This window comes from Falco punctatus (genome assembly GCF_963210335.1).
Source record: "Falco punctatus genome assembly, chromosome: 4".
Classification (NCBI taxonomy): domain Eukaryota; kingdom Metazoa; phylum Chordata; class Aves; order Falconiformes; family Falconidae; genus Falco; species Falco punctatus.
In genome coordinates, this window is record NC_137583.1 from 59,472,891 (window position 1) to 59,486,310 (window position 13,420).

Here is a 13,420-nt window from a genome sequence, read left to right on the forward strand (position 1 = left end):
AACAATTCATTAAAATAGGCAAGAGGGATGTACCGTACAGTTAGTTACAGAAGGGAGTTTAAAAGAAGCAGGGGAAGCTGGTGATAAGGATCTTCAAGCAGAGCGGTCCTATCTGAAGCATTTCAATGTGCTCAATCTGTTCATGCAGGTGATATATGGACACAGTGGTGCTTCTCGGTGTTCCTTTTATCGGAGCAAAGTGGTTTAGTACAATTAATAAAGCTGAGAATAAAGTGCAGATATACCAGGGTCTTTTTTTCTTTCAGAATTAAAGGAAGTCAGAAATTTTCCACACAATTGGGGTATTTTTCAGTTAAAAACAAAACAAGAAAGAAAAAAAGCAAAGCTGATAATGGGAAAACATATTTTGGGGGAAAAGGTACAGTTGTGATCATTCTTCCTTTTAAAATTCTTTTTTATTCCAGCATTTTTGCCAAACTTTCTCCAATGCCACGCTTTTCTGGAAGAAAAAAAGGGTTGGGAAGGGGTAGAAATTGCAGGGGGAAAAAGAAGTATTATAACATTTAATGCCTGACAGGCGTTTCTTATTTTGTTGAAAACCATTGGACCCCAAGAATTACATCAGCAGGTGGTCAGAATTAGACCATGATCTGACCTATTTCTCATGTCATATTTGCATCCCAGGTGGCAAATTAAAGAAAGATCTTATCTCCCCTGCATGCAGAAATCATCAATGGTCCTTGCATAGGTCATGAGCAAATAAATAATGGAGAAATCAGACAACTGGAGTCTGGATCAGAGGCTGGAGCCAGCTGTGCCCCAGGGACGGCGGGCTGGGCTGCTGCCCATCATTTGGCCATATAATGTGCCGTTGTCTGTTCTTTGTGGTGTTTATGGCTTTATCACTGTTGTCATGCTTTAAGTATTCATATTGTAGATCCATACCTGCAGAAATCAGCCAAGTAGAGCTAGGGTATGAATAAGGGCACTGCACAATAATCAGTCTCAGGTGATTGCAAACCCAACCACCAACATCTTTACTGGGATGGAGAAATATATCACAAAGTTCAGCATAACTGCACCCTTCCTGAAGGAGCTTAGTTGAGTTGTTCTTTTCCTGGGGGAGGGTGTAACCCTGTGTGGATACCTACAAATGAAGTGCTCAGGTCCCAGCTGGTCTAGATTTTGCTCTATGCAAAGAAATAGCTTCTACTTAAATTCTGCTTAAATCAGCTCTATATAAAATCTGGGACAGGTCGGGTGCAGAGGGCTTGGGAAGTGCACGGACTCCCCATGTCTCTCTGCTGGCTGCTCAACCGGTGCAGCTGCCGGAGCTGCAGATGTTTAAAATTAACTGCAATGAATCGCACCTTATTGTCTTATTTTCCTCTGCAAAATAGGAAATGTAAAACTTGGTTGTCCTACCAAAAAGATGTGAAATGAAGTAAATTAAAGACTCCACGCTACTCTGAGACTAGAGTAATAACTGTACGAGCATCTGCAGTTGTCTGCTGGCTGGGGTATCTTTGGGCTTGATGGGTGGGAGAGGCTTCAGAAAGAAATTGAGACTCCATGCCTATCTCTGGGATGGTAGGGAAGAGAATGTTTGACCTAAAATAATGATTAAAAGTTTCTGAGAAAGAACTGTGGCTCCTGTGTTCAAACAGTGAGAGGGATGTAAAAATTGAATATATGTCCTTCAAACTTTAAATTGGATCTATGGAAAAAATGCTCCAAGCCACAACATGTACTAAATTCACATTGCTTTTCTGGGGAGACTGAATCTGCTCAGTTAATTTTGGAAAGAAAGAAGAGATGGTTATACAGTTTAATTTTGCTTTGTTGGTTTTTTCCTCTTAGGGCCTATACTGTTGCTGATAAAAAGTAAAATTACAATTCTATTTCAGACACTGAGTTTTCAGACTGCTGTTGTCTCACCTGGAAGCATCCTTCCTTCCAGTGCAGCGGGTGCAGTCACTGAGGTCTTCTGTTGTTTTTCCCCAGCCAAATTCAAGCACTAAATATTACTGAAACCTACAAAATCAATTTCCAACTTGTTATTTCACTAGACAAACAGGCCTTTGTTGCTTTTGCCCTTTCTCTTCAGTATATGCAGGAGCGCTTGCCAGAACACAAAGTACTCTCCAGTGACACAGCACATTAATTCCAATGAGAGCAACAATTCCTTGTACATATTTCACAGCAAACAAATGAACTAATAAATTTTTTACAGACTGTATGCTGTGAAAAGTCATATTACAATTTAAGGATGTCTTTGGCCCACGTAGCCCAGCAATATGTTATAACATCACTGGTGTTATCAGCTCAGCCAGTTTTACCCTACAGATCAGGTGGTGAAGCCCTAAATTGCTGCAGAGGTGAACAGCTGTGGGTACCAATGCACGCTGGCTCTGTGAAGGCGGCCATCGGGGTATTTACTTGTGATCCTGTATTTTCCAGCCCAGCCCGAGTGGTTCCATTACTCACTGGGGATTTACTCCAAGTATTACCCCAACTTGAATATGTCCAGCAGTAGTACAAGGAGTGTGGGACGCCAGTTTTGCCAATTCAGACTCGCATCTCTGCTGACATTTTATGGCAACCAGATGCTTTACAGAAATCCTGTGTCTCTAAACCATATCCTTCTTGCTGTTTTCCTTTTAATGCAACACTCATGGATATTTTGGTATGTAGTAGGCATATTTAGAGGCCATTAGCTCTTCGTAAGCATAAAGAATCCAACCATTGCTGGTGATGGGTCTGAGTCAACTGCTTAGTGTGCTCAGAATGGAAATTATTTGCAATTTCTTTTCCACCTGTGCATAAATTTGTAGCTGAAGGTGTTTCAATCCTTCTAATATGATGGAATAACTTTAAAGATTCTTTATCTCTGCATTCGTCTCTTCTTTGAAAATGACTTTCAGAAGTGGCAGATAAAACACCTACGCAGCCCTAAAAATGTCATTTTTAGGGGTTAAAATCCATACCTAAGGCAGCCTAGAGATGCCAAGACACAGCTTTCTTAATAACCAGAGATCTCTCCTGGACCACTTCCCTTCAGCAGCCTCCGACTGCTCTGCCATGTGCCAGTTCATTGGGATGTCAGTATTGTGAGTTCTTTGATTTATGTCTGTGTTTGCAGAGACTACTACATAACCATGGTGAAGTGGGCAACCAGCACCAAGGTGGCAGTAAACTGGCTGAACAGGGCCCAGAACGTGTCTATCCTGACTCTGTGTGATGCCACCACGGGAGTCTGCACAAAGGTAGGAGAGATGAGCCACATGGCCTCTTGCCATAGGTTTTCAGAACCCACACAAGGAGGAACTATCTCAATTTTACCTGGCGACAACTCAGCTGACACACATTTATTTAGGCAGACAGGGAATATAAACAGTTTGCAATAATTACTTGTTGTTTGGGGTTTTTTTACACCTTCTAGAAAGCCAGAAACACTCTGTGTGTCTGTGTGCGTAAGAGAGGCATTACTTGTCTTGAAATAACTGTACACATGCACAAGCACACACACACCCCAACAGTTTGTAACCTTGATATCTTTTCAACATTCTAGTTTAATGGTGTTATATATATTTAATTCCATTTAAAATGCTTCGTGCTTATCTACCTGCATTTCAGTTGTAGTAAATTAATCCCTTCTCTAGACACATTAATGTAAATGGTGCAATGATATAACCTGTGTAATTATCAGCAGATACAATCTTTTAAACTGGCATAGGTGTTTCCACAGTAGAAAATTGTTCTGATACATCCATCCCTTGAAAAAATGATGCAGTACTGTTGCATACAGCACAGTGCAGAGTCTTTTCTTAACAACTTTCATTTCAACCTTTATTTATTTCTTAACAAGCTTTATTTCTTTGGCAAATAATGTACCTTGTGCATTTATGTGTTTCATCTGTATGAGTAAAATGCTTTCTTGAATGAGTGCATGCTTATTCATCGGAAAGACAAGCAGAGCAGCAGTGGATAACACTCCTGAAGCACATATTTAAACAGTTTCTTTGTATTTCTGAACAACTTTTCAGATTCAATCCAACTGCTTCCTGCACTAATAAGCAAAATGTAATACGTGCAGTCTGGTATTAATGATCTTCTTCTGTTTTAGAAACATGAAGACGAAAGTGAAGGCTGGCTGCACAGACAGGTAATAGCGATCTTCTCTTTGCAATCAAGTTTTTGGTAGGCTTTTTGTTTCATTGCTTTTCCCCCAAAGAGAAAAAGCTGATTTCCAGACCTGAGAAAGCTGCTTGGAAGATGGCACGATTTGTATTATACAGAAGAGTTTCTTAGTAATAAACAAGCTCTTATGGAAGGTGCCACCTTCTCCGGTAGGTCCCGTAGTTCTTGCCTGCAATTTACTTGGATTTAAGAGATGAAAAGCTGATGCTGGTGGAAGGTCACCCTGACAGTAACTATGTAAGACTCATCAACCTCAGAGGGAGTCCTTCATATCCTTCTTTGAGACTAATGATGATTTTAAACAGTATCGTGGTTGTTTTCTGGTCCTCTAGACAGGAGAGAAGTCTACTGTTGAAAAGAGATGATCAAAGGTCATTTTATCAAGAGGGGCTATGTCCATTCAGAGCCAAAATCATGCAGACAGGACTTTTAAGTCACTTAAGCTAAAATCAACAAATTTTTCTGTGTTACTCTGCAGTTATTTGCAGATGTTAGAAAGGTGAAAAAATGAAGCTGAGTTGTCGATGGGGCAGTTAAAACAACAAGGGCTTATGTGGAGCACAGAACGGGGAAAAGCTGCCTGATGGATTTTAATACCCTATTTTAACAGACAACAGTGGCACATAATTCTTCTGACACTGTAACTTATGCATGACATATTACTTTATATGGCTACATGCTCCCATCCCCCAAATGAAATAAAACAAAGATGAAAATAAATTCTGGGGAAAAGAATAGGTATACAAAATAGGACAGAACATTTTAACCTGCAAGAAGTTTTGATTTATGGGATTTTTCTATTCCTTTTTTCTTTTTCCTTTTTTTTTTATTTTAATTTTTGGAACAGAGTTGGGTTTTTTCAACATATGTCTGTATAAAACCTGTAGATTTCCAGCATGTAAATCTCTGGAAGATCATTTATAACACTTCCCCAGGAGTCAGTTTGTGAAGTGACCTCAGATTTGATTAAGCTGTTCTTGGGAGAGAAGCTGCTGATACTAATTCAGCCACAACACTGAACTGTTTTTCATGGAATATGTGAATGCCAGGCAGGGAGTAGCATGTCAGATAAAGGTCTTGTGCTATATTTTTTCTAGTCCAGATTTAAAGCATTTCACATTTTTGTCACAGCTTGTTCAAAGGATCCAAGAACCTGTAGAAACCGCAGTTCATCAGTTCATGGCAAGAACAGTGATCTGCTCTGTTCCAGTGACTGTCCTACAGCAATGGGCTATGTCTGATCCAGATAAAAATGGGTTTTACAGAGGAAATAGATTTTGTGCTCCAAGCATTTGAAATAATCTTTTGCTGGTATACTCAGGTATAGAATAAAAATGCTGCCAAAGTATTCTTTACATTCATAAGAACAACGTTGGATTGAGTAGAAAACAAAAGCTTAAAAGATAAGCCAAGTAAAGAGAAAATTAGATTCCCCAGGTTTTGGATCTTAAAAAATAATAATCTTCAAAGGATTCATTTATTTTATAGATCCAAGGATACTTTAATACTTTCACTGCTATTTACTGGGGCTTCCATTAATGCAGTATAGTAGAACTTGTGTTTTTACACTGCTGTGGTTCTTTGTGGTTCTTTAGTCATTTACCTACTACATGGACAGACATTAAAAGATGGTGCTTTGCACTGAATAACTGTAGTAAATGATCTGCCAGCCTCTAATGGACCTGCTCCAGGGAAATATACTTTGTTTTACTGCATCTCCAAACAGCATATACTTTAGTTTGAGGTTAGAGAAGCATGTTCATTACAGCCAAATGGGTCAGACATCTCAGTACTAAACTCAGATGACATTTCCTATGGACTTTGGAGACATTTGACAGTATTCTCCAAAAGCTTTTGTAAGAGTCTGAGGAATGATAGAGCTCTTTCACCTGTATTTCTGACAGCAAAATTACTTAAAATTCTAGTTTTGACTCAATATATGATTACTAGGATAATTGTATTTTCTATATTTACCTTTTATTCTATGACACATTAATTGAGACAACCAGAAAGTTATTTTCTTGGCATGTGTGTCTGACTGTGAGAGTGATGTGAAAATGTTAAGTGCTGGTGTGAGTCCCCTAACCTCTTTAAGAGAGAGATGAATTGCACATTCGCCAGCTACTGAAGGAACTCGGGAGTGTGACTCAGCTCAGGATGAAGACTCCCTGGTTGAGACGTTTTAATATAGGTAAATGCATATGAGCCAGGTGCCCAGTTCCCCTCTGTAGCCAGCTGGTACGGTGAGCAGTGTGGTCACACAGTCAGTGGACCAACCTGTTCCGTATGCTCCCTTGACCAGATCTCCTTTTGAGCAGTACCCCAGTTTTAAATCAATAGGACTGAGGAACTGAACTGCTTGCCTCATTCTTTAAAATTCTTCTTCAAAGTCCTCCATACACCTGGTTTGAAAATCATACAGGAGCTTTACCTTTTCATTGGGAATTCAAGTGCATCTGGTCTTCCTGGAATAGGGGCAAACTTCACAGTAGGCTGGGAGCAGGAGGTGAGGAGAGAACATCCATATCAGAAGATACCAGGGGCCAAGGATGGCAGGGCTGACTTTTTTCACTGGTCTGAAATAGTGGGAATTCTGAGATAGGGCATAAGATATAAGAATTTGAATTTTGTTGGTTTTATAGTAGTTTGGTAATGCAATGACATTCAATAGTCTGCATATGAAAGTTCATAGTAAATGATCTCATGTTCCCTTCTATACTTAAGTTCACGGATAAATTTCATTGAAATCCAAAATCTTTGGAAAGCCTCTCTCCAACACAGGCAAAGAGAAATACTGCTGTTACTGTCTGTGGAGCTGAAAAATAGGATAAATTACTCAAATTATAATGAGAACTACACTGTATTCACACAGGTTTTGCTAGAAAGTATCTGTCACTCCTTGCCAGATGATATGGACAGTGTTTTTAAACCTTTTGTACAGATAGGAACAGACACACGTTCACCAAAACTGCCTGGGACTTTGGAAGTTTTTACTGCTTTTATTTATATATCTGCTTGTGCACTTCTGAGCATAAGAGTCAGACTGAACTTTACTCATACTTTTGCTTAAATTTACGAATTATTTGAAACATTAATTCTAGCTGTAAACAATTTTGTTTCAATTTTTGGTAAGAGGCCATTTTCCAACAGTGCCAGTGATGTCATATACAGACAATGAGTCAGCCAGGGAGAAATAGGACAATTTCTGAGCACCTGCTGAAGATAAATTTTACTGGCATTTTAATCAATTTATTTAATTATGAATGTGGCCTGAACAAATCTAATTATGACCCAGGGTGCAAATCCAACTCCACCAAAGGCTGTAAGCTTTGACATTGACATTGGCAGGACCAGGAGATTGCCACAAGCTTATTTAGAGACATATGACCTCCTAACCCACCTGCATGGGCTGACTGGCCTCCCCTGATAATAGTTCCTTTGAGCTGCATTTTTCTTTCCAGTCCTTCTATTTCCCTAGTGTTTCAGATCATCTCAGTCTGAAACTAAAGACTCTTGCTTTGTCAAAAGGTTGAGATGTTGAAAACCTCACACCATTTTTCCTTCACAACTTCCTTGCCTTAATGTGGCGACGAATTGCTGGAATATGTAATCATTAATCTGCCTTACTGATAAGCCAGTAATGATTCTTACACATAGTTAATACACAGTATGAAATGAGATTATTAAAATAAAAAGGGGTCAGAGACCCTTACAAACAAGACTGACTTTTTCACCCTGTAAAACCCTTTTGTCATGTAACAACCCCATAACTGACCTAATGTTGCCCTGAAGACAAAGGATGCAGCAGAAATAGGACCTAGAGGCCCATAATTCAAATACCCAAATTCATCTGCCCGAGTTAATGAAGCAGCTTCTGGCTACAAACAGAGCCTCTGATGCTTAAACAAAGAGTTCTGATGTCATCCAGTTGAGGGATTGATACCCAGAGGCATGGGCTCCTCTCCTCGCCAGTTGATGACCCTGTATCTTGGTGCAGGTGCCCTGGCTTCAGAGATGGCGGTTGGTGTGGTGCACCCAAGCACAGATGAGCGTGTGGACAGGGATGGAGCATTGCCACAGGGTGCTGAGTGTGGCAGGGGATGAAAAGAGAGCTTCCCTTTGTGCCCAAAAGAGGAAGTGCCTTCATTGTCACAGTAAAGCCAATGCACATTTTTAACAATTTGTTGGATTTCCACAAAGTGTTTACCAAAATGCAGAGTTAAAAGGATTCATGTCACACCCAGCTGTTTGTCAGAGCTATGGCCCTGTGACACTTCAAAGTACTGGGACATTTCCATGAAACAATAAATACCTGCAGAGCAAAATCATGAACTATGGGATCTGGGCAAAGGTGGATCAGACAGAGAGGCGAGGAGACCATGCTGAGGAAGGAAAAAAGCATCAGAGGATCAGTTGGAAGGGATTAGGTTATTCAGATTATTTGCTTTCCTTTCTAAAACTTGATGATGAATCAGAACAACGTAATTCTCACCAAAGTATAATTCCTAGTCTGTAATAAAAACAAATTTCAAAGAATCTGCATTCCCTCTGATTTCCGTGAGGAGATACAGGGAGTCCAGCCAAAAGCATGTGAGGCACTATACTGCAGAAGAGCAGGAGGCAGGGAGTGTGTTGAACCATGAAAGCACAGGCAGGCCAGTTTGGAGCTGCAACTTGTGATGCTGCAATATGATGATTGTTTGGCCCATGTTAATGTGTGGGTGGGCTTGGTGGTGCTGTACTTAGAGGTCCACATGGATTTCTCACATTCCAACTCACCATAAAGGGGGCAATTTCTCTTTCAAAGTTCATTGCAGTGCATGTTTGGTCATGCAAATCCTCCAGGTCAGAGACACCTGTGCACTCCCCACCATCCTGCATGCTCCTTGCCTTTCCTGCTTTCACCAGAGGGGTCTTCCTCAGGTGGCTGTAGATCCAGTGATGCTCAGTGATCCCTCTCCAAACACAGCTGAACATGCTCAATACATTCTATCTTTTTTTTTTTTTCTTTTGTTATTTCTTACTTCAGGACTTAATGCCCCACTCTACAAGATACAGAAGCTCAGACTGCGTTTAGCATGTCCCCTCATCCATCCTGATTCTACCTAACTTGGGATAAGCCTCTGAGGCACTCCTTGGTTTCTTCTCCCGACCATTTGCAGATACACTGACCTGTGTTGCACAACTCTGAACTGCAGCACTGACCCTTCCAGAGTTACAGTGCCCTCCTGCAGCCTGCCATCACCTTATCTTTTCCACCAAAGCTGAAGTCTTTGGTGGCATCATTTTGATACACAGCGGGAAACACATTGCTGGAGATGGAGTTGCTGTCCCTTTCTTTTGCTGATAGCAATGTAGGTTTGTTAGTCCCATCGATTGCTTCTCCAGCCACAGGGTCATCCTTTGTTTAGTGATTTTCTTTCAGCTTAGAGGCTGACTGGGTAGTCCTCAGCTCCAGCTTTCTATGTCCTTCCTCCTCCACCCAGGGGACACTCGCCCATTGCAGATGAGCAGTCCTAGGTAGATCTGCTTCCTGAACCACTGTCTGTTCACATGGGTCCCAGAAGGGCCAGTGGCTCCAGGGACCCACACTTGGTCAGATTTAAGCTTTAGTTTAAGCTGCTGTGGATTTGTTTCTCCCTTACACCTAAGTCTGAGAGCACTGCGTTATTGCTACGTGCAGCTGACATGAGAACAGCTTTGTCCTTCATCTGCACAAAGTAGAGGATTTTTGGAAACTGGCCGTGACTGTTTGGGTAGAATTCATGTGTCTAAATACAGAGATATAGCTGAGCAGAAGGGCAAGAAGAGCCATAAGGACTTAAGAAGTGCCCTGAGTCTCACCACTGCTCCCTCTGCTCCATCATTCTGTCCTTACCAGGCACAGCAGCTGATGGTATTTAAGGACGGTGTGTGAGCCAGCTGCTTTCCGCCCTCCAGTCCTCTCATATTTCACCACCATCCACAATAAAATGATTGCAGACATTTGAGACTATATCCATGTCTATTCCCTTTAGGATCTGTTAATGAATCATGAGTTTATTCAATCCCGTTTTGCACCTTCTAATACCAACTGCTTCCGTAATCCTCCTGTGGCAACAATATCCAAAAATTCCCTACATACTGCATGGGAAAAGTATTTTCTTTTACCAGCACTTAAACCAATCTCCTATTGTTTTCAAGGAGGGCTATTCTGTTCTAGAGTTGTTTGTGGGATCCAGTCAATAATAGTCAACCAAAGGCTCAAACTGTTTGTATCACATGCAGAATATTTTAATTATGTGCCCGTTATAGCTCCCTACAGTATAAAGTCCTGTTCCAAAAGCCTTTCAGCCTGATGTCCTGTCCCCCTACATTTGCCATCTGGGATAAGTCATCATCTCTGCCAAGACCCTAAACAAAGTTCTGGTTGTATTAATGCATTGTCTTTCCAGCAACAGAGGCAAACAGGCTGTCTCACAATATCAGCCGAGTGTTAAAGCCTCACATCTGTCACCTGTGCCACGTACCTCCTTCCCCTGTAACTCCGAATGAACCTCAAACTAATCTGCACAACGCCTGCTCTCGCTGGCAGAGACCGATTGCTGGAATATATAATGCAGCAGGCACAGATACAGGGATGTAGGGTGAACTCATTGCTATTTACCTCAGTAAAGGAAAACTTATCAAGCAGAAGGTTTGCCCAAGTTATCACAGTTGTTTTTCAATGAGGTTTCTCCTGTCATGAAAGACATTTGGAAATAATATAGAGTTTCATGTTTCAGGTTCCAGAACAATGTCAGAAGCAAATAAAACCATTATTTCATAGAGCTGCAACAAGCTGTAAATGGGCATGTTTTAAAATATACTGAAAACCTAAGCAGGAGGAAATAAAAGGAAAAACAAACAGTTTGAACACCTAACGCAGTATTGATAGATCTGATAAACAGTGGAAAAGAATTAATCAGTAAAGAACTGGGAACAAAAGAACGTACAGTAAGAGTAATGTGGTAGCTTATGAGAAATAAAAATGTTTATTTCTTTGCTGTAGGTGTTTGCATTAGCCATAAGTTCTCCCTGTACAATCAAGTTCTTGCTGGCTCCGTGCACTATCTCGACATGGGCCAAGCAGAAAGCTGGTGTGTTTAACACTGAACCAAAGGAGAACCCCGAAGAGGCTGAGCAACAGCTCCCCTGTTGACTGCCCTTGAAGAAGAAGGATCCACAAAGCTGGTCCAGGGAAGGCAGGGCTCAAGCCAGTCCCCAGAAAAGCCTGACATCACAGGGGAGCTTCAGCAGAGGTTCAGCTCTAGTTTTATTCTCAACTATTTCAGATTCAGAGTAGAGGAGCTTCATATAGCTAGTTCCCTCGGTACAGTGCTACTGTGCCACACCATATGGACCATCCTTCTGCTTTCCCTTGTAATCTGTTGTTCAACCATCTCCTGCAGTGGAGACTTCCCCTGTGCCTCAGGGTTCCTGTACAAAAAGAAGACAAAGACCCTTCCAGGAAATGCTTGCTTGCCATATGTGGTATTTGATTTCCTTCTGCTGAGTCTCTTCTATCTGGTTGAAAGTTCTAGTCACCCAATAAAAGTCAATCATCACGTTCACCTGGGAGCTCTGTGTCAAAGATGGTTTTTCAAGATATCCTTGCTTTCATAAATAATTCAGTGAAATAAGCATTTGTAAGAGAGTAGGAAAAGACAGCAGTTAGATGCTGGTAGTTGTGTTTCCTCGAGGACAGAAATAGATCAGTTCTTCCAGCAGAGCAAACAGGGTTTGTCATACTTGTGCCAGTGAGATTCAAACCATTTCTAAAAGCTTTATTCCAATTGCCCCGAGCAGTCAGCTGTATGTGTGTATTTTGCTTTGCAAATGGGAATTTACTTTGTAGCCCAGGAACTCTCCTTGCTGCCTTTCTCCCTGTCCTCCCACAGCTGAGAGGTGTCTGGTTTCCTGAGAGCAAGGAGCAATCATCTTCAAAACTTTCTCCAGTTTTCAGTGGGCTTTTCATTTGCCTCAGGTTGCTGTTAAAGAGCACTCCCTATTCCACTGTGAATTAATTTGACAGGTTTTTGCAGTGCTGAGCAATTTTAAATACAATAAATTGCTGTTAATACAACCCTCACATTTGCCACTTACAGAATGAAGAGCCAATTTTTTCCAAGGATGGGCGGAAGTTTTTCTTTGTCCGAGCCATTCCCCAGGGAGGACGAGGGAAGTTCTATCACATCGCCATGTCGTCATCACAGGTGACTCACTCGCTGCCACTTTCCTGGGTCTCACCTGCAGCAGAAAGCAATAAAAAGCAGTATCTGTGTTTCTGCTGGCAAGAGTGGAAGGTGCAAATGTAGAATGTGGGTCTTGCGCATAAAAGAAAACCTTGAATGATGCTATTTGGGGCATAAGATAACATGAATTTCCAAATGAAAAACTCAGAAGAAAAAGATCGACCAACTGCCTCTTGCCAAACAATATCATTGCTTTGTTTTGGTTTTTTAATGTCGCCTGAATTGTACGTAAATAAGTAAATCCCTGCACTGCCATGAAGGATTAATCAGAAGCTCGTGGGCATGCTGGATTAGAGGAAGGGGTTTGAAGCTGTTCTGTGCTGTGTTCATCCCATTATCTTCACTGGAGTTATGGTTGAGTCTGACTCTCTATTATTTCTATGCCTGCAAATTCACAGAAATAGCAGGGGGAGGGGTGGAAATTGCAGATGCCTGGTTTATTTTTAAAAGGCAATGGAGTCTGAAGAGCTCCCTTTTTCAGAAGAGCAGCTTTGCTCAGATATCTTCTTTTAAGGATAAAGAAAACTAATTCTCTTTTCTTTCCGGCAGCCCAATAGTAGCAGTGACAACTTACAGTCTATTACATCGGGCGACTGGGATGTGACAAAGATATTGGCATATGATGAAAAGAGGCATAAAATGTAAGTCAACTTTGGTCTGATGAATCAGCTGTCCTTTGTTTAGCCCTGGACTATAGGGTTAGTTACAATGGTGGTGTCTATGTGCCTGAAATATTTGAGTATAAGACGATGGAGATAAGAGAGGAGAAGCTCTCTCCATTTTGGCTTAACCTCTCACACCATTACTTATATCTTTTGCTTTGTTTTGATTTCCTCTGTATAGTTTGAACCTCTTGTTCTGTGACTATATAGAAAGTGCTGTGACTATACGTTTGTGCAGAAGAGTGATTTCTCCTGCTACAACTTGTGATATTAACCTCTGAAGGAACGAATCTATTTTCATTGACCACCTAGTCAGTTTTAGGA

At 41.1% G+C, this 13,420-nt stretch overlaps 1 protein-coding gene across 4 annotated transcripts in view; it reads left to right on the forward strand.

Annotated features, from left to right (window-relative positions):
* Positions 1–13,420, forward strand: part of DPP6 (dipeptidyl peptidase like 6) — a 571,473-nt gene that overhangs the window by 515,398 nt on the left and 42,655 nt on the right. For all 4 annotated transcript variants that reach the window (XM_080383697.1, XM_080383699.1, XM_080383696.1 and 1 more), the window contains exons 11-14: positions 3,104–3,227; positions 4,088–4,126; positions 12,288–12,395; positions 12,984–13,075. In XM_080383697.1, coding sequence (XP_080239823.1) covers positions 3,104–3,227; positions 4,088–4,126; positions 12,288–12,395; positions 12,984–13,075 — 363 coding nt within the window. The remainder of the gene's footprint in view (positions 1–3,103; positions 3,228–4,087; positions 4,127–12,287; positions 12,396–12,983; positions 13,076–13,420) is intronic.